Genomic DNA, 21,985 nt, shown 5'->3' with positions numbered 1-21,985 from the left:
TGGGGATTTTCTTGATACGGATTTTTCAAATATTTCTCTCAGCTATGTTGAGGGCAAAGACTGAGTTTTATCAAAGCCCTATGGAAAGACTGGCCTATAAAAACAGAACCATGAGATGCTGGACAAGGTCTTAAAGACTTGAAGAAAGTTATTCCAGTTTGTCCTTGTTTTATTCTCACAATAATGATAATTCTGCCTTCTGTGTTTTATATTTTGTGACAGGTATGCTAGGGATATCAATCATCTTTATGTTTAAATGTCTGCAAAAAGAAGCTTTCAAAGCATTTTACCTGTTCATAGTTGCATCCTTCATTTGCAATTTCCTTTATCCAAGTTGGTTTTAGGTATTTCAAAATAAAATAGGAACAAATTCAATCTGCTTTGTTGTTCTTCCCTAATCCACAGCCATTACCAGTTCAGTTAGATTCAGCTTGCATGATAGAGTTATCATAATATGTGACTTTCAGTATGCAAGTGAAAAGCTTTTTCCTGATAGATGCATTTGCCAGTGAGAGTCTTCTGAGCTGGTATTTTTTAATAATGCCAGCTTTGTACTATAAAAAGCTAAACTACAAAGAGCTATCCTATTTTGGACTGTTGATTATCTAGGGGACTGAAGAAATGTTGATTTCATTTACTATAGTACTGACACTGTCCTGACACTAAGTCCATAATTCTTTCACCTTGTTACAGCAGTAAAATCAAATATCTCCTGAGAAAAAGAATAAATCTATGAAGTAGACCATGTCCACCTTGTAAACTAAAAATATTTTAGGTATTTCCTGGTGGCACATATAATAAGCCATTCTATTTTATCTGAAGTTCTTTTAGCTTTTCTTGTAGAAAATCAGGTTCTTTGGTTTTAAGCATATAGCATACTTTGTCCATGTGGCTGCTTCAGCCAACCTTCTGCAGTTTATTTGAACTCCCCCAACTCCCGTCTTACTACCCAGGAAATGGAGCATTTGACACTGACTTCAATTACTTGAATGAGAACATGATACGAACTAAAAATTTAAAAGCCCCAAGTCCCCAGAATCCCAGACTTTCCTGCTAATAAGTGAGGAAGAAAACTGGCTTAAGACTGAAAGGCAAGAGCAGCCTAAATCCCCACAATCAGCAGCAGCCACCAAACAGACACAGAAATGTTGACTTTATCTGATCAGTTTTGTTATCAGAAAAAAAAATCTGCCCAAATCATAAACTTGATACATTTATTAACTTTGGCAACATACACATTGATACACCAAGAAAGGGAAATGTGAAACAAATACACAAAAAGGGCAACATCTTCAGCTGGTGAAAACTCATGCAGCTCTACTGCGTTCAGAGAGCTGAACTGCATTGATTCAAACCATCTGAGGATCACATCTTTTAAAATTTAACCTGCATAGATTTATTTTCTTTTTCTTTTTGGCAATACTTATAGTTATGCCAGTAAGGCACAAGAGCTAGCCCAAGTTAGGTGTCTTAAGGTGATTATGTCTGGGAGGAGCCACTGATCAAACTAAGCCACAGAGTAAACTGGTGCATCTCCTAAAATTAATAGGAGTTGCACCTATTTGCAACAATGCCAACTTGATCTGTAAGTTACAGTATTAAGGACACAGTATGGGATGAAGAAGCTAAAATATCTAATTTTGGGCAACTGAAATGACTAGTAAAGAGGCCAGAGCATCAGGTTAAAAGAAAAACAGGACAAAGGTCTTGGATATTACAGTGGGGTAGGATGCAAAGAAGGTAAGAGTGACTGTAGAGACCCCAGAGCACAGCGCTCTCCTCCACTGGTTCACAGCATTCATCTTCCTCGTTTAGCAGTTGTTGGGCTGCAAACAGGCCACTGAAAATCAGTAGTTTCAATCATGCACATCATTATGTGTGTAAAACAATCACATTCAGGATTCTACAAAACCCTGGCCTTTTTTTCCAGTGAAATAATTTAGGTAATAAATATTCTCCACCCCGGAGCGGTATAAAACTTCTATAAAAATAGAAACATCATTCTTGGTTACAGCAGGTTGCACTTGGAGCAGTTGCTCCCAACTATGTTTTTTATGGTTTTTTTTTCCTTTTTTTTTGAAAAGTATATAATTTATATATATATATATAAAAAAATCCCATTATCACCCTGGAGGCCTTCACACTCCAACACTCTTTTCTCAGAAAACCAGGACACATCTTTCCTATGGTGCAGAATTCAAGTGTACATGGTTCACTTCAGTGTATGTTTACGTTTCTAGAGAGATTCAAATAATTAACATAGAAGGGTACCACATGCCAGCATAACTGGGAAATTTGGCAATCTGGCCTTTGAAACTTTGCCACCACAAAATTATTTAAATAATACTGACAGATTTATTTGTCTGCCATCAATATGGACAGACTGACATTAACTGTTTGATTTTCAATTTAAGAACTGGAAAGGGCTCCCCTCAGATGTTACATATCAGGCCTTGTAATTCTGAGGTTTGAGGTCCCAGGGGCCCCAGTCCCTGGAAATGCCCAAGATTCCCAGCAGATCACAGTACACAAGTGGGGATTCGGACCGAGATCTCAGGTTTGATGGGTTTAGTGCTCCTCCTGCTGGAGCAGAACACAAAGTCCTGACCCCACGTCTGACCCACACACATAATTTAGCAGCTGGCTCCCAGACTGCAGTGTTAGCTGGAGCCCTGGGAAACAGCTTTACAACTCAGGAATACAAAGAAAACAAGGAAAAAGAGATATTATGAGGTAAATTGAACTTCTGTTAAAGACACAGAAATTGTAAACTTCCTCTTGTGACAGAGGTGAATTTTGGTGGTTATAAAATGGAACTCTACACAGATTTCTTGAAACAGCTCAGGCCAGAGTGTCAAAAGTCCTTTGAGCCCCCTAAACCCAGTGAATATCAAAGGCCCTTAGCAATGCACTAGCAATTTCACTGGTGTGCAGACGTGTGTCTTCAGTTAAGGGGTGCGTTCCATTTTCCTTCAATATAAAAGATAACAGCTTGTACCAAAGGGCAGAAAAAGACTGAATGGCTCAATACTCTGGTTCCACAGCTCCTGGTTTAGCCTGTTTAGCACTGGTACACACCACCTTAAAGGAAAACTGCAGCAGAGAGATACACCTAATTACTAGAACAAGTCACTGCATGAATTTTGTTCATTAAAAAAACCAACAAAAAACCCCAACAAAACAGGAAGTTATCATTTCAATAAACAATCAGCACTTACATTATGCTTATGAAAAGGAATTCATAGCAATCTCTGCAAAAAAAGGACATTATTCCACAGAAATGGGTAATGTGAGCAACTGTTAAGAAGAAAAATCATCAAAAATTTCTGCAGGTTACCAGGGATCTAAAGTTTATTGTTTTCAGACCCAGATGTATTCATCCAGACTAACCTGCCTCTACCTTTCCACAAAACCTAGATGAAGTACATAGGTTAAGTTTTCTTATACATGGAGAAATTCACTGCATCTCATTAATATTCCACTGTAGACAGAGAGTGAAATTTTCTGGGCAGAGACATTGTCTAATAGTTTTATAAAGTGCTGTGTACATTCACACTGCTATATAAACCCCATTTTATATACAGCAAAGAAAAAAAAAATCACTGCAGTTTTCCTTTGGCTTATTAATGTGTTCACCCTTTTAGCCCGTCTCTTGCTTTAGAGATGATTTAGTAAATCCCCACCGTGGCATACAGTGATGGAAATTTCAAAGAGCAGATGGGGCATGACAAAGGCTACATGGAGTCAATTTTTTCTCACCCAGGACTCTGTTCTCCTTGCCCATCTTTGTTTTCATCAGCTGTTCTGTGTTATTTCTGCTTTCCCTTCTCTCTACCCCAAGGCAGTGTGGTGTCAGTTTCTGCTGCTCCCTTTAACCTTCTCTCCCCACCCCCAAGGAGCTGGCATTGGTCCTTCTCAACACACACTGGTTACAAACACGGCAAACTTCAAATAAGGGAGGAAAAAAACCCAAAAAAACAAAACTAAACAAAAAAACCTCAGCGATATGGCACCTAAACTCCAAAGTAAAACACTGGAAACAAAAGCACAAACTTGTCCTCCATCCGAAGCGGGATTCTCAGCAGAGGCTGCAGCAGAGTCTTCAAGGGAAGATGTGCCAGATAGAAGGCATGGATCAGCTTCCAGGACTGTAAAAACACAGCCTTAGGGCTTCGAATCACTAAGTGCGCTCCTCTCCAACTTACCAGAAGATCCTTCTCACTCCAGTCCCGGAGGGGAGGGGTGCTCAGTATGGCTTGCTGTCGTTCTTGGAGCGCTTGAGCTGGACTTTCAGCCGCTTCATGCCGATCTGGAAGCCGTTCATTGACTGAATGGCAGCCTGCGCAGAGACAGGATTGTCGTAACTTACAAAACCTGAGGAGAGGAAAACACACAATTACTCCATGCCAGAGCTGCCTGTAACAGCTATTCACAACTGGAAATGCAGGCTCTCACAAGGTCAGAGAGGCTTGCATGAAGTGCCACTTTCAGAAGCTCACAACTGTTTCAGACTCCGTATAACAGCTTCTAAAGGCTCTCAAACAAAGCATTGCTTTCTGACATATGGAATTTTGGCCAGAAGATACACACAGCTCAGGAAATTAACAACTTTTAGTCAATCAACAAAATAAGTACTGCTGTTTATAAGAACTCATACCTGGGAGAATACCAAACCTGGAAAATGTTCATCCAGATGCAAAAGCTCATTTAAGATACAAGATGGAAATCACCCTCACGACATTATGGGAGAAGATTTGTTTGGAATGAAATAGTTGCCAAGGAAGGGTAGCACTGGTACCACTATTGTGTTTAGGTTGCTCTCAGATGGGAGGTTGCATATAAAAAATTATCCTGAAAATAAACTTCTCCAGTGTTTTGAAGGAGCCTGTTTTAAATAACTCCATTCAATGTCTGGAGTGAGAATAGCTCCCACTCCAGTCAATGGCTATGTGTCCATATACAGGTGTTATAGCTGAATGATGAGCATATTTCTGTGCTCTCACAAATCATCAGATTGTCCACATCTTTTGGCTCAAATAGGAAAAAATTCATGATTTTATGTAGACACAAAGCTATCAAAACTATAGAGAAAGGCATACATCTCCTACTCAATCACAAGAAATCTCCATCTATCAAAACAGTCATGAGAGGTTACAGCACTACAAAAAAGCAATATGGTACCCACAATAGTTATTTATAAAGATATTAATATAAATAATTAATAACAAAAATGTACTGAGTAATATATACAAATTATTATTGAAATTATTGAAAAGATAGGAAGAGGCAAGAGGAAGAACTATCTCAGGATTACAGTCTGCAAACACAAATAATAATCACATATCATTCTGAATTAGGAGGGATCCAAAAGGATCAAGGAATCCAACTCCTAAGTGAATGGCTCAAAAGGTGATTGAACCCACAACCTTGGCATTATTAGCACAGTACTCTAACCAACTGAGCTAACCTCAGTGAGAAATATCTAGGCCCAGAAAACTATAATAGGGCACAATAGAAAGAAATTGTGAAAAGCAAAAAGTCACACTGAAAATCAGGAAAATACAGTTTATTATTGGAAGTAGCATTTGGTTTATTTATTAGGAATATATAGAGATTCCCGACTTACTTAATAGTTAGACTAGGAAATATATTGAAAAAGAGATTACTATAAAAGCCAGCTTTTTACAGATAATGATTTATTAGAATGACAAAATATCCTGATTTGGAATGGATCTAGAAAGATCACTGAAGTCCCTGTACAGGACACCCTGAGAATCACACTGTCCATCTGAGAGCACTTTCCAAACTCTTCTTGAACTCGGTCAGGCTTGTGCTGTGACCACTTCCCTGGGAGCCTCTTCCAATGCCCATGCACCCTCTGCGTGTAAAACCTTTTTCTAATATCCAGCCTAAACCTCTCCTGACTCAGCTTCAGGCCTTTATCTCGGGTCCTGTCACTGGTCATCAGAGAGAAGAGATCAATGTCTGCCCCATTGCTTCCCCTTGAAGGAAGCTGTAGATCAAACATACCAAAACACTTGCTTAGATTGGTCTGCTTGTCAATGAAAACCTTGGCAGAGACGACATTTCCAAATGGCATGAACATCTGCAGCAGATCCTGATCCCCAAACTCCTGGGGAAGATGGTAGATAAACAGATTGGCTCCCTCTGGACCTTCAAACAAGTAGGAAAATAAATTCAGAAAGAGCATGGATACCACATACCCACGGCACAAAAAACGGTGGATGAGCCAGTCAAGACAGATTTTCTAGAAAAAACAATGAAACTGCTGTTTACAGTACTGCAGAGCACTTGGTTCCAGAATAAATGAGCATGGCCCTTTGCTGGGATTGATCACTCAAATAATTCTAGCTCTTTCTGACCACTTTTGTTTGTACTTTACACATTGTGCCAAAACTGGTTCAGAGATACTTGCTGTAATGACAACTGAACAGTAAGTTTGAATGCTAGATGGTGACTAAACAAAAAATGGCTATGCAAAAATTGTGGTCCCAAAGCAACTAAGTATATTTCCAAACAAAATACAAATAATCACATTGTTTGTAATCTGACAGATTCTCTTATAAACATTTTGCTGGAAACTTACTCCTACATTCTATATTACTTTACATTACATATTAAATTTAACCTGAATCTAGAGTGAAAAGACTGGCATAAGTAGCTGGCTGTTGGAAGAGGTGAAGGACCCAGAAAACAGCATTAACAAAACCACATCTGATTCTCTGACAGTGGGATCTGTCAGGCTGTACACTCATATTCTCCTTCCCTCTGAGAACATACAGGAGTGCAATTAAGGAAACACTTAAGAATAGAAAAACTCCATGAGAAACATCCTGTATAAAAACTACTTTGGGCAGCCCTTAGTAGAAAGATCCCACAGACCTTTTTTGTCTTCAGTAACTCCTGGATTCTAAAATATGACACCAAATAAAAAAATCTGCAGGTAAAGTAAGTGCAAGGGCTAAGCTTGCCCTTTTGAAAACCCATCTTAAGTAGTTTCTACAACTTTTTGCCTACCTTCTTTTTGACTTCCTGCTGCACCAATACTCTGCTGTGTTAAGAGACTCTGGTTATAGAGTGTGGGCAGTGCAGCAGCAGCATATTGCTGGATTCCAGAATAAGCCTGTGTGAGGGCTTCCATTGTACTACCTGTCCCATTTGAGAGACCACCACTGCCAAGTCCTCCATTTAAGGCTGCCATGCCTGTATAAGAAAGAGGAAATAAAAGATGAATGAGTGCTTCCACTGAGCCAGATCAACAACCTTTCAAATGCTCTGCACAATTACAGAAAGCAGGGAGCAAAAAAATCACCCCAGAGACCTAGCACAGGCTGAGGAATGAGAATCAGCACTAGACATAACTTACCTGCTAAAGAGCTAACGTTGAGGCCTGCTGTAGCACCTGCCAGTGTCTGCAAAGCTCCAAGAGAAGCCATTGGATTAACAGAAGAGCTGCTACTGGAACTAGGTGAGGAACCTGCTATTAAAATAAAACAATTAAGCTTCAACTCATATTTTTAGTCCTGATAATTCAACTTCTTCATTAAGTTATTCCAGTAGAAAAAAAAAACTAATAAGGAACAGATCCAGGCAACACAGAATACTTTATGTAAAGAAAAAAAAAACCCCAAACCCACACAACTTGATTGATCATACTGTTACATGTTCTAATATAAGAACATATATGTTATGTTCTAAGCCCTTCCTACATTTTTAAAAATTTCTACTTCATCATAACATCTACCCTTTGTAGCAATAATAATGTCAGTAAGTGTAAGACATGTAAGATTGAGACATTATATAAATGTTGGCTAAACTCTGTATCTCAACATAAGGTAATCAGCAGTGATGCTCTGTTTCCTGCTGCCCAAAGTAAGAGTCACTTGCTATGTATTAACACATATCCTTGAAACATCACTCAAGGTGAAAAAGACCTGCAAACATAGGTACTAGGGACAATACAAAAAGCTGAACATACGGTTTTCTGCCAGAACAGGAACACCACATGCCCAGATTATTCTGACACATTAAATAATTTTCTATTAAAAATCCTGCTGCCACAGCTGCGGCTAGGACTGAGAGAAGTCTTGAAATGCACATCCAAAAATAAATAGTCTGTCCTCTATTCCAGCAACATCTTCAACTACATTGATTCAGTTAGAGAAGTCTACCAATATAGTACCTAGGACCGTAACAGCTTACATGGCTCTCCAAATTCTACACCAGGTACAGTTAGTTCTACAGAAATCAATAGCAAAGTAATGAGAAAAAAAGCTGGTATGTCAAAAGAAAAAGAAGTTCACACTGAGATCAGCTACAAAGATTTATGGACATGATAAAATAAGAAATGCATAGTATTTTTATGATTATATAGCAGTGGTTTTTCTAAGAGGTTTGTACACTACTGCAGAAGAAAAGCTATGTGTGTTGCTATTAACCAAGATGTTTATATTTCCTGCACAAGATGCACTAGAAAATATTTATGACTGCTAAAAATTAAAAGATACTGAAGACTGATGCTGTAGAAGTATCTTGTAATCTGTTTGCAGGAGGAATTTATCAGATTGGCCAAGGACGTAAGAGAAGAACTGAATCTGAGGCATTTTCAATTTTCTTCATGTTTTTGTGATTCTCAATTATGCTCAATTAAAACCTTTCAAAGAATTGTTAGCATCTTTCAAGCAGTTTCACCCACACTACATATTTACCATTTCATGTTTATGGCACAAAGTCTCTGCTGGGGTGGGATATTGGAACTATGTAAAAACTATGTAAAACCCTCTAACTAAAGTAGTTGTACCTAACCAAAGCTGCATGAGAACCAGAGAGCTGCACTTCATACCACTTTTTGTAATAACAGATGGAATGACAAACCTCCTCCAGTACTTAAGACAAACTGTCCTATTAAATCAAAAATTGAGAGATAATGTCCCAAACTATTTTAAGATGCTTACTCTGATGAAAGGACACACTTCCTGCCTTACTATCAATAGCATATTAAATGTTGGGAAAACACAGGGAAAAAGTTACAGTATAAGCGTCAAGCTGGTAGAAAAATTAGCACAGCTGACTGAATCAAAGCCAGAGTTCAGAAATCATACAGTTACCTTGATTTTAGAATAGCACTTGCTTCTCTAACATTTCATTGTTGATCTTTATAATTCAAAAAGACACTATATTTGACAGATGAGAACACAATTTTAAAAATCCCTTCCAAATCTATCCCAAATAAAACAGCAGTAGCTAAGGTAAAAACTGGCTAGAGAACAAAGTGAGAGGGAAAATGGATACCTTCCCTACTTTAAAAGGTTGTGATTTTAAATAAATTAAGTTAAACCACTATAAAAAGCTGATCGCATGGTTATTTTAGTTTAGCTGCCTTTATCAGAAATTTCTTCAGGCAAAACAAGAAATGCTTTAGTACTGAAAATGCTGAGAAAACAAAAGACTTGTCTGTATTTTCTTTATCCTGTGTACATAGGAATTGAAGATAGCATCACATTTCTGATGATGACAAAAGGCAGATAAGTAACAGTAGAGCAGAAATACAGGGCAATTACAAAGGAATGCTTCCTGCATATAGCCTATATACCAACAGAGCCATCTGTGAATCTAGGATTTCTTCAGCCAAAGGCAATGTCTTTGTAATAAAGTTACAATTTTCATTCATTAATTTCACACAATGTGAAAACCAAATTGTTAGACTCCACTATGTTCTAAGGCACAACTTCTGCAATTTAACCACACAATGCTAAGAAAAAGCTGTTTTATATTTTTAAATGATCAGGTGACAACTTGACCTGATATCCGGCAATTCTGTTCTTGAAATATCTAATGTCTGTTCTTTCCTATTCATCACAACACTAATGTATTTGTAGTCTATTTTTCAGACTACTCCTAATAGTAAAGGAGTTCTACTGTTCTAGTCAACATTTCTGTTCTGTTTTTCTTGTGTTATATTTTAGATCAGAAAAGAGAACAAAGCAATGGGGATGGGAAATCAATATTGTTTTATACATGTTCTTTACTCTATCCCTAATTCTTAATGATGTTTCTGTGCAGTTTTTTGGTGGGTTGTTGGATTTTTTCTTGCTGCTAAGGTTATGTTTTCTTAAATCCATATACTGAGTTATATCTAGTAAAAAAGGCGAACTCTAACAGAAGTAGCTGAAAATGCTTAAAAAGGTTTAAAGAAAATTTGGATATGTAATAAAGGACAGTAGAAAGATACTGAAAGACATATTATTAGAAAGAAAATGAAACTCAGACAAGGACATCAAGTAACAACTTGTGGAGGTAGGTAAACTGAGAGAACACTAAGTCTGTCCTAATTCAGCCATGTAGCATCCAATAAATGACCTGAAGAAAAGTTAAATTCAGGTGATGAATGTGACTGAACTGTACCTGAATTAGTTCCAGTAAAACCAGAAATACTCTGTTATCTCTGAAAAGAATTTTGCCAGAGACACATCAAGTCCAGGAAAATCACTTAAGCTTTGAGGTTGCCTTTAGAAGGAAGACAAATAGAAACATACCTCAGTGTTTGCAACCATTTCATTTTCCTCTGAAGCAGATAACTCTTATTGGTGCTTAAGTCAAAAAGATGGCAGACAAGACACTCCTAACCTGAGATATTTCTATAGTACTTCCTTGGATGTTCCTTTCACAAGCAGTTTGAATTTATCTACAGCCATGGTCTCTGCAACAACAACTACATAACAGCAGCAGACTGTTCAGTTCCACGAGCTGATCTTCAGCAAGCTGAAGGTCTTCCTTCACCTCATCCTACATCAAAATACACAACTTGGATAGTGCTTGGAACTATCTAAAAAAAATTGTCTGAAATGGGTAGGAAGGCAGCACAACAACAATACATAACTCCCCTGAGTTCCACCATTCCAACAGGTAACTCATCCATAAGTCCATGTGTGTAGACTTCCAAGCTCCCCAGATACAAATGGAATCAGTGCAGATGAAAGAAAGTCAAGAAAGCAACTATGCAGGAGGACTGTCTGGATTTTTTCACCAATTATGCAATTTGAGCAGAGATGTCCAAGTAAGCATCAGGTGAACATTTGGATGACAGATGGAGAGAAGTCAAGGAGTTAGTCATCTCATCTGCAGTTAGGTTTAAGAGGTTATCACAGTAGATGTTGCCATATGTCCCTCAGACAAGGCAGGCACTTACTAACACATGGTATTGAACTGCTATATACTGAATTTCTTCAGGGTCTGGGTATGGTTCAGGAGGGACAGATGTTTTCTGTGTGGAGCCCAACAGCCTTCTATGTGAACATATACAGAGTGAATGCACATATGAATATTAACCAAAATAGAATCTCAAGTTTCCTTGAAGACTAGAGAGTCAAAAAGCTGTACAATTACAGGAAGTATTATGGGATTGAATGTGTCTGTACACATTAAGGCTTCCTCTCATCCCAGTCTGAGTGTAGTCCTAAAAGGTGAAGCATATTTATACCTCTAACAAAAGGCATTAGAAATGTTTCAGAATTTGATGTCAGTGACTACTTACAGACAACATGCTCTCAAACTTTTTATTTATTTTGAACAAAGCTAATTTTTACTCTTTAAAATTATATTTGAAATTAGGTTTAGAGAGGAAGCCAATAGTGCTTGCTTCATGTTACAGGTCTGTGAAGAGTTAATTGATAAATCTGTATAGGATATTAATACAAACGATTCACCATGATAACTGAATTGTTGACACAAAACCATTTAGTGATATTACTGATAATCAGAAGGGTATTTGAATTCAGCACAGAAAGTACTAGAAAATGGGCTGCTCCCCATCCCTGAGCCCCTTCATGAGAATGATAACAAATGGAAGAGTCCTGAAGTATGTCTCTCATCAAGGAAAAAGGAACCTGCATAGTTCTGTGGAACAGCCAAAATTCAGAGAGGGAAAGCCAATTCCAAAAAATCACTGAATAGTAGCATAACTTAATTTGAAAGTGACCTCTGTAGATTTTCCTGTCTAACAGTCTGCTCAGAGCTCATCTAACCTCTGAATTTGAAAATGTCCTTTCCAATTGAATTCTCAGTCTCTGAAATGATGGAGACTTCACAGCCCCTCTGGCACCTTGTTCCTGAGCTTGATCACTCTTGCCAATAATTTTATTTTTCTATCTAATCAGAATTTTCTTGGCTGCAGCTTGTGTCCATTGCCCTTATCCTTTCACTGCACACTACTGAGACGAGGCTGTCCCTGCTTTTTCTAGCACATCTGACATTTGAACTTCACAACCTGCCAGCCCTTCTCCACCTCAACAAACAGAGAACAAACTTGCTGCAGTCATCAGATGAGACAACCAATAGGAAAATCTTAGTTCTAAGTGCCAATCTCAACAAATTGTAACCTGACAAAGCATGAGGAAATATAGGAGAAACTGTCAGATACATTGACCTTCATGCTTCCTTTATGATGAAGAAGCATTACTGGGTTATGAATGCAGTGCTTCTGTAGTCTGAACTCTTCATAGTTTTTTGTTTGTTCTCTTTTGTTTTTAAATTATAGAATAGGATACACAGCTGTGAGTCAAGATAAGTTTAACAATTTCAATCTTTTAACGATTGCAGACCACGAAGTTTCTATGTAAAAAAAATGTCCTGCAACAGAACACTCTTTGGACTAATTCTTTCTTTGGGATTTCTTTAAGTAGAAAGAAAACTGTGCAAAGCACCCATGGTTTAACTTCCAATCATGTGACAGAAGGTTTTCTAAACAGCTTTTCCTTGTAATCTCTTTATAATCTCTTAGCCTGGCTCCTTGGTCCTCCTACGCAACTCAAAATCTACCTGTGGAAATGTAAAACCCGCTCCTCCAACCCTCTTTGGTCTCTCACAATCACAGGTGAGGATGTCAATTCTGTAGGACAGAAGCCAGAGATGCTAGAAAACTGACACCCTGAAAATACAGGGTCTCCCTTCTCATGCCAGGATTTAGTAATAACTCAAAATAGGATAGAAATAACTGAGCAGAATACTGATCCTCATTTGTGATAAAAACTTAGTATGTCTGCCATAAACACAACTGAATTTATTTTTAGTTTTTTGCTTTTTGCATTTAATGATCACATTTAACAATAAGGCAGCTAAAGAACACTACTTGGACATTCTAGTATCTCTGGTTAATGTACATAACCTAAAGTTTAAAAAAAACAACTCAAAACAAACAAAACACAAAAAAGGCAGGCAAAAGGAAGATACTGATTTTTATGTGCAACTCATTAACTACGCTCTATACAACCACTTTCCAGTAGAAGTGCTAGGTGTCTGTTTATTCTACTTTTATGAGGAAGTTATAATATCCTTATCTTCATTAATGGAATATAAACTGTACTGTTCTAGCACACAGAATGCTTTACCTCATGCTAAAGGCATTTTCTCTTTCCATATTGAGAGGAACAGGGTGTATTTACCTGTGTCTGCTTAAAATCACAGATAAACCAAATATGTGATGAGATTGTAATAATATGACTGGAAGAAGGTCACCTACCTTTCTGCTTCATGATGACCTCAAAAATTCTTTTTACTCTAAATTAATCTGACCATTTGGAGAAAGAGACACAGCAGGCAAAAAAGCTTTTGCTAGTGGCAAAGATATCTATCCTAAACAGAGGCCAGTGAATCTACTAGTAAACTGCTTCTCTACTAAAGATCAACATGAAAGTGACAAAAAGGGCTAGACAAACAGGTGACAGGACTTCCAGGGCAGTGCAGGTCAGGCTAGGGCAGGGGCAGTCTCTTACCTGAGCTGGTGAGCACGCTCAGGGGGCTGCTGGAGGAGGTGAGCGCGGCGGTGCCACTCGGTGTGTTCTGAGCCGCGCTGGCCGCGGCTGCCAGGGCAGCCAGGTTCTGTAACTGCATGGCGTTCAGTCCTGCAACACAGGCAGCAATGCGAGGGTCTGCTGGCACTGCCACGGCACCCACGTGTGACACACACAGCAAGCTCATCACAGGGAACAACGGCAGCGAGCTTAAAAGCAACAGCCTTGACACTAGTTACCAATCCTTCCTACATTGCAGCTCCTTGCTATAACTGAACATCTTTCTCTTTCCCCAGATAAATGTGATTCTGGAAAAGGCCAGGAAGTCAATACGCCAGATGGAGACTCCAAAGGACAGACATTTTCAAGCAGTGTTCTCTCCAGTCAACAAAACATAGGAGTTAAGCCAGGGTCTGAGAGCTTATGTGCAAGCTACAGAACTTGCCTAGACACCAGGCCAACAACTTCTCCCGCCCTCACGTCCTCCACACTCTTTGTATGTGGACAGCACTAACTGCAAAATTCCTTCACGAAGGCCTCACACTACAGAGGCCACAAAGGCATGGCTTCAACCCACCATCAGCTGATCATCAGCATGTTTTGTTTGGTCCCCCTGGCAGCCAAGAAGCAACAGTCAATTGTTAGACAATTGTGAAGTGGCAACTCATGACCACAGGATCAACCAATGTATGTGCAGGCTGGTCAAACCCACCGGAAAGTAAAACAAAACCTCAGGCATGCTCTGTGTGGGAAGCAAGGGACCCCTGTGTTTATGAATTTTACTGGTCAATTTATTAATCTGATTCACCTTCACTTTGAGCCACTGCCTCTGAATGAAACCATTTGGTCAGTACTGACTGTATTTTGCTCTTTTTCTGCCAGAGGATCCATTAGAATGGATCTCCTCCTGAATTTTAACCATCCTTTGGTAGACTAGCTCTATTCTTCCAATTCTGCCTCCCTTTACTTTTCCCTTATTTTCCATTTCTTGTCTCTACCTTTGATTATTTAAACAATTCCTTCTCTCTTCATCTGACTTCAGACAATCCCTAATACTTATTCCCAACATAATTAGAAACAAAACTAAATTAATCACCCTTCATTTAAAAACATCAGAACATCCTAAGCAGACATAGTATCTCATCTTTTGGATACTCAGTAAGACCTTGGGAGCAAAGCACACATCTCAAATAATTAAAACCTCAGTTTTGTAATTTAAGCATTAAATTGACAACATAAGAATGTGACAATGCATGATAGACAAATTACTTTCTAAAGTACTTCTAATACCTTCAGTATAGTTTGTTTGGTTTTTTAAACTCTTTTTCAATTGTTACGCGTTTGTGGCAGGATCTGTTTCCTTTGGCAAATTTAGTATCTAAAACAAATGGATTCTGCCTTTATTTAGATTCTAAAGATTCAATTGTAACATAAAAGCATAAAGCTAAAGAAGTTTTCTATTTTGCTTTTATTGTGCTACAGAGGGTTAAAAGTGCAAGTGTTGGAGCTAATGAAGAACAGAGCAGCTTGTTCCTTACTGAAGCAGTTTGTCATGTGCACGCTGCACCTGTCCTCTTGTCATCACACTGTTTTCCCATCTGCTTTCAAACAGCGTTGAGATTAAATTTTGTCTGCAAAGTCTGGTAAGTGTGGGATCTAATAACCTAGTTAATTTCTCTTTCTATGAATTTCAAGAAAGGAGATCAGCTGAGATATCATCAAGACCTTAAAACTACAACTTCTTTGGTAAGGAATCAGATTTGGAATAACCATGTAACACACTATTTATATGTCTGGATTTCAGGTTTAAAGGTGTGGTGGTTTTTGCTGTTGTTGTTGTTGTTTTTTTTTGGGGGGGGGGTTGTTTTGTTTTGTTCTTTAATAGTGAAGAAAGAATTACCCTGTAAACTTCTCAATTTCAGACAGTTATGCCCTTCCCTCTGCCCCAGTGCTTACTGCTGTACTCTCTTCTTTATTACATCCTGTTTTTAAGCAGACACAAGAGGCGGGAAAGGCAGGATCATGTGCCCAACAAAATAATTTATAGTCATCCCCACACAGCATATCAGTGAAATGGTTTTTTAACAAGTTGCTTTTTGCACAGGTCTTGGATCTAAAAGCTCTGAAGAGGTCTAACATGAAAGAAGTCAATGTAGCAAGCTGAATTCAGAATCAACTTCCAGTATAAATCAAAATTCTTACAAATGAAAATGTAACACTTTGCAAACAGCTGTAATTGTTACTGATGGGTGCACCAGCCAATGCAAGTCAGATCTACAAAGACACTTTTGGATGAACTTCTGCACAGAAAGGACACGTGATACTGGCAACTACCATTAAACTCCAGGAGGCAATTTGAAAAGTTGAAAGTCTTCAGTATTAAAATCAAAACTATAGATTTCTCTGCCAGCAGGAGAATTTAGAGAATGTGGTGAAAGGAGTTGCTAACATGTGTTTTATTATTCCCAACTGTGTGAAGACAAAAGGGACAACCAATTTACAGCTCCAGGACTGCTATACTCAGTGAATATTCTGACTAGTAGTCCATAGCAAGGAATTTGGCTCTTATCTATGAAGCTGATTTTCCCTAAAAGTAATGGCATAATGAACTGTAATTCAAATGAATGAATAAAAGAATCTGAATGAAGCACTAGCTCACATTCCTAACAACAATGTATTTCCAATGTAAATGCTTTGTTCTTGGGTATTGAAAATGGGAAAACTAAGAATCCAGAACCATTGAAAACATGTGCATTAGTGAGTGCCTATTTCAAAAAAACAGCTCTTCACATTTGCACCTGTTTGGATGAAAACAAATACAGAGAGCATTCTTTTTGCTACCCATAAGGGAAGACAATTTTAAATGCCAGAGGTTGGGGAGATACCACCACTTACCTTGGGGACAATAGTTAAGTAAGATTAAGAAGGAACAGCCACACTTGTAGCAGAGAATTCCTGTAATTTCAAAGGAGTAGGCAAACACAGGACTACTTATTTAAATGAGATTAAAATGCCTACAGCCTTTTGGCTACTTTGTCTACCCTTGTTCTCTTTTGTTTGGCACTTAATTTGTCTTCTGCTTGAAGAAAACTCACCTCCCATTGGGTGGAGGCTGCTCAGTGTGTTCAGGTTCCCAGATGAAGCAGCTGCTGTCTGCTGAAGGAGCTGCAAATAAAGCTAGACATTACACCAAAAAACAAAACAAGAGTGAGAGTGAGGGCTGGCTCTGCTTCTGGGAGAAACTGCATCACACCACAGCCAGAGCGCCGTCACAAATGAATTCCCGCAGCCCATGCACCACATGGCAGCAAAGCATAAAGAGAATTCCCTGAACAACACAGCCAGAGCACCACCACAGTGAAGCTCCACGTAGCCCATGCAGCACTTTGCAGCCAAAGCAACAGCACAATGCTTTCCTCACTCAATATCAGCAGTGCTGAGGGAAAATTATAGCCAACACGCAAAGACAAAACCAGCAGAATCAGTAGTGAGAGAATTCTTATTCAAAGCACCTAAGGCAGGATTACCAACCCTAAGGATATGCTACCTCAAAACAGACTGTACAGCTGACACTGCCAGCATGGGCCAAATGGCAATGCCGAACCAAAATGAAAGAGCCACCAGGAGAGGGAACCTCCTCTACTCTCCTTATGCACAGCAGACATAAAAGACATTTCAAGCTTTAGCTCAGAAGATTTTTAGAGATCTCCAAATCCTTTTTCTATTAACTAGCTGTTATTAAAAGAATTCCAATCTACCAAAACTAAAAAAGTCGTAAGAGAATTGTCCCATTTCAACTATACACCATACCAAGAATGAAATGAAATTTTCCTTTTCTGTTCCTCAGACTTAATATTACATGAATACAGTTGTCAGACCTACTCTGGCAACTCTCTTGAACAAAAGCATATCAGTTTTTGAAAAGTTCATCCTTCAGGAACCCAGCAAAATCAACTGAAATGAAGCTACAGTCTACCCTCTGTTACATCATTTTTGCTGAACAGAATAGCTCCTCTGTATTTTCTGTAGGGTTTGCTTTTTTTTGGTTGGTTGTTGTTTGGGTTTACTCTGCTTCAAATCTGATCATCCTTTCTATCTGGACAGTACCAAGTACTGTTCCAGGTTTCACTGGAAGAGGACAACAGAAATAAAGGAAAATTATAAAGGAATACAAGAACTATGTCATCAGATAGACATGAAAAGGGCATTTATATGGTAAACATTGAGGCAATACTATATACAGAAAAAGCACATTCTACAGAATGCAGGAGAAAAACCCAAAGTTTCAGTAACTAGGGCTACTCTGACTGGGGCTGAAATCGTCCTATAAAAGTATCCCAACTAGATGAGAGCACATAACACGATTTCAGCCTTCTGATCCACAAAATGGGGATTAAGAACCCAGCTCCTATCTTCCAGGAGCCTTCTAAAAATGAATATATTAAACACTGTAAGACAGTCAGACACTCCAATTCCGGAAGAGATGAAAAGAACCCAAATCAGAAACTCACTGCTAAGTACTGGGGTCCAAGTGTGTTCAGACCAGCCAGGTTCCCCCATATTGAGGCAGCACTGATCTGTTGCATTTGTTGCTGAAGTTGCTGAGCAATTCGTTTCTGCTCTTTGTCCTTCTGCGTGTCTGCAAATTTTACAACAATGGGAGAAGAGCAACCCTGCAAATAGCAATTCAAACAATTACATACTTGCTATCCCCAGCAGTCACAAAAATACTGAGTTAAGACCCAGTCATTGGAATCATTCCCCTCCTCCTCTATGCATAGATACAGACATATATATTATATATATATTCAAACAGACATTTCATCAAAGGTTTAAAATCTTGTTTGCTTTTAATTCTGTTTTGTATTTTAGTATTTTCTTTGCAGATGAAGTTTCTATCTCCAACTCTAAAAATAGAGCAAAACAAACACAAGGGGTCCAGGAGCAGTTTTTGTGAAGAAACACAGAACTGCACTTGTCCTTCTCTCTGCTCTCTAGTCCCTGAAACTCCATAGTGACTGCCTGACAATTACACCTGCTCCTGACACCCACTAACTTGTTTTACCTCCATGGTTTGTGCTTGGTGCATTGCTTTGATTGCTGTTTGTGCCATGGCTCTTGTTGTAAAAGTCACAAATGCACAACCTGGGGAAAGAACAAAAAGGAACCAAGTTGTTCACTACCTCCACAATTATTGAGATGAATACAGGAATGAAAATGCTTACTGAGTAGGGAGGAGGTGTAGGTGGGAATCACAGAAAAAGCTCAAATGCCAGGCTGAGATGCAAAAGGCAGCATCCAGCATCCTCAAACTGCCAAAAAAGCTTCTTGCTTTGCTTACCTCGGCTCAGGCCATCAGGGCCCCGTAATATCCTGCATTCTTCAATCTGCCCAAAGGGGGAGAACATCACTCGAATGTCATTTTCATTGCACTTCTTGGATATCATTCCGATAAACAACTTCCTATCTTCTACTGCTAAGGAAGCAAAAGATAAAGAGTATTACCAGCAAATATGTGCTTACTAGATCTTAGGACTTCTCTGTTAACAGCAGTTATTTCCCTTGTATTTAGGATATGTGCTTATCAAACCAGATTCCTGGTAATGGACCGTGTCTTTAGTTCAACAGGATGCATATGAGGTACTTCAATGAACCTGACAGATGTTTTATGATTTTATTTTTATGATTTGCTAATTATTTTAGCCTGTTAAGTCTGTGAACAACAGACATGTTAAAAAAGGAAGAAAAAAAGTATGTCAGATTCAGCACTTCCCTGTATCTCTTCAGTTCTAGGTGAGGCAAGGCTTGAATGTGGTTTATTGTACTACTTTCATTGTCTTTCCTCTGCTTATTCTATCTTTAGACTACCAACATATACCTAACTGTACATAAACAAGCAAGTGAACTCTAGAAAGCTTCTTTTGAGCCTCATGCCAATCACCTAAATTTAGATATGCCAATTTCCTCATGCTCCTCTCTCAACAGTGGAAGCAACAGCAGTTGCTAAAACTGAACACTTTTACTTCTGTTACTGATAGGCCCATTCTGATCTGCATCAAAAGCACAAAAATAACACCTCAAATCAAACCATGGACTGTGTGGTACTGTTTCTTGGCTCTAAATACTGATGCTATTAGATATATTAGAGTTGAAGAATACCTTTCAGTGGGCAGACCATTTAAAATAACTGGTTCAGAAAGGCATTTCCCTTCATTTTTCAGTTAGTTGTTACTAATGTCAGCTAAAGGTCACTTGAGTGAGGGGGGTAAATCTAAATTCAGAGCAGATTTTTATACTCTTGATTTACTTATTTAAGGATGCTGATCACCTCTGAAACACCTCCTTTTAAAGGATGAAGTGAATTATTCATAATATCACTTGAAAATACAAAACAACATTCATCACGATATAAAATGATGAATACTCTAGCACATTTTGAAGCTTCAAAAAAGTCTTCTGTGGGGGCCTGAATATATGTATTGTTATGGAGAGAGTCCCTGTAAGATCTGTGTGGGTCCTAGTTACTCCAAACGAGCTACAGCTGCCAAGTCCTTAGCTGGGCAGCAGCTGTAGCTCGTGAAGGTAACTGGAATAAATAGGGGTGGGTCGAGAGCCCAGGAGGAGCCCCTGAGAAGACACATGAAGGACTGTGCTGCAGAGAAGAACAGCTTGGTACAGTATGGGACTTGAGAAATATGAATACAACAACTGGTGACCCCGATGTGATGAAGAACACGCAGCCAAACATCGAGAGAAGGTATGGGACCCCCCGATATTATGGAAGAAAGGACAGCCGAGAGCTGGGACTTTAGCATATCTTATGGCCTTTGAATTAAGGAGCTGTAACAGCAGAAAGCTGTAAGAATATGGCCTTTAAGGAAAAGAGCCTTGGAACATCTAGGGATTTGTATGTATCAAGACAGCTGAGAGCTGTGGCAGCTTGAGAGCTGGGACTGTATGTGTATTGTAATTGTATAATTGTTAAAAGAAAAGGGGGGAAATGTGGGGGCCTGAATATACATATTGTTATTGAGAGAGTCCCTGTTAAGATCTATGTACTGTAAGATCTATGTATTAAATAAGTGGGTCCTTATGGAGAGAGTCCCTGTTAAGATCTATGTATGTGGGTCCTAGTTACTCCAAACGAGCTACAACTGCCAAGCCCTTAGTTGGGCAGCAGCTGTAGCTTGTGAAGGTAACTGGAACAAATAGGGGTGGGTCAAGAGCCCAGGAGGAGCCCCTGAGAAGACGCATGAAGGACTGTGCTGCAGAGAAGAACAGTTTGGTGCAGTATGGGACTTGAGAAATATGAATACAACATTCTCCTATTCAATGCTATAGTGAAGGGAAACCAACTTACTTGTTGAGTCTTCTATGATGCTGGAAAGGAAGACACCAAACTATTCCAGCAGACATGACTATAATTGGCCTTTAAATCTTAATGTTGCACCCAATTCATTTTCTGGTCTTAGAGCAGAAAGCTGCTTTCAAATCCTTTTAGCAGACCATTTTAGTTCCAAGAGATCCAGAATCCCTTGTCTTGGTGGCAAGTTCAAATACTCTCATAACTAACGCTTTCTTATTTATTGTTGTCACCTTCATTTTTTATTAACACTCAAGAGTTAAATAATAGCCTCAGAAATAACATCCTAAAATTCCACTGAATACTTTTTTAAACTTTCCATTATTTTCCCAGGATATTTGTATGTGTGTTTCTATGTAATGTAAAGTCATTTTAAGTTTAGAGAACCTATTCTGTTCTCCTCCCAAAAATACTTCAAAAGAATGACTCCTTTCTAGATATATTTACACAGGAATGTGTCCTGTATACCCATGGAGAAATCTGCAGATGGAATTACTCCTACTATATGTCACCCATACATTCCATCTTTTATTTTTCTATTATGTTAATAAGGGGTAAACGTTCTCAAACCAGGACTATCTTCTCCATGATGCAACACAAACCACTGCAAATGAAGAAAATAAAATTTGGTTGAGCCTAGAAAGGCTGAAACTATAGGATACTAAATGCTTTCTTTGCTTAGGTTGCAGCAATACAGATACACACATATTTGAACATCCATGTATGTAGGGTACATAAAGGAAAGGCATTTCTCACAAGGAAATGCATAGATAAATGATCATTTACCCAGTGGTAGATGAGAAACTCTTAATCC

The 21,985-nt window shown here is 38.7% G+C and overlaps 1 protein-coding gene across 13 annotated transcripts in view; it reads right to left on the bottom strand.

Moving 5' to 3' along the window:
* CELF1 (CUGBP Elav-like family member 1) overlaps window positions 1-21,985 on the bottom strand; it is a 59,551-nt gene that overhangs the window by 4,470 nt on the left and 33,096 nt on the right. For 4 of the 13 annotated variants that reach the window (XM_063158888.1, XM_063158878.1, XM_063158880.1 and 1 more), the window contains 9 exons: window positions 19,150-19,284; window positions 18,874-18,953; window positions 18,320-18,481; window positions 16,904-16,985; window positions 13,791-13,919; window positions 7,388-7,501; window positions 7,039-7,224; window positions 6,031-6,174; window positions 4,206-4,374 (listed from right to left, as the gene is read on the bottom strand). In XM_063158888.1, the coding sequence (XP_063014958.1) occupies window positions 4,247-4,374; window positions 6,031-6,174; window positions 7,039-7,224; window positions 7,388-7,501; window positions 13,791-13,919; window positions 16,904-16,985; window positions 18,320-18,481; window positions 18,874-18,953; window positions 19,150-19,284 (1,160 nt within the window). In that variant the 3' untranslated portion in view covers window positions 4,206-4,246. The remainder of the gene's footprint in view (window positions 1-4,205; window positions 4,375-6,030; window positions 6,175-7,038; window positions 7,225-7,387; window positions 7,502-13,790; window positions 13,920-16,903; window positions 16,986-18,319; window positions 18,482-18,873; window positions 18,954-19,149; window positions 19,285-21,985) is intronic. The other 9 variants (XM_063158889.1, XM_063158890.1, XM_063158891.1 and 6 more) reach the window with 9 other exon arrangements.

This window comes from Melospiza melodia, chromosome 6 (assembly GCF_035770615.1).
Source record: "Melospiza melodia melodia isolate bMelMel2 chromosome 6, bMelMel2.pri, whole genome shotgun sequence".
Classification (NCBI taxonomy): Eukaryota; Metazoa; Chordata; class Aves; order Passeriformes; family Passerellidae; genus Melospiza; species Melospiza melodia.
The sequence above is the reverse complement of the archived record's forward strand: the minus strand, read 5'-3'. Positions and strand labels throughout refer to the sequence as shown.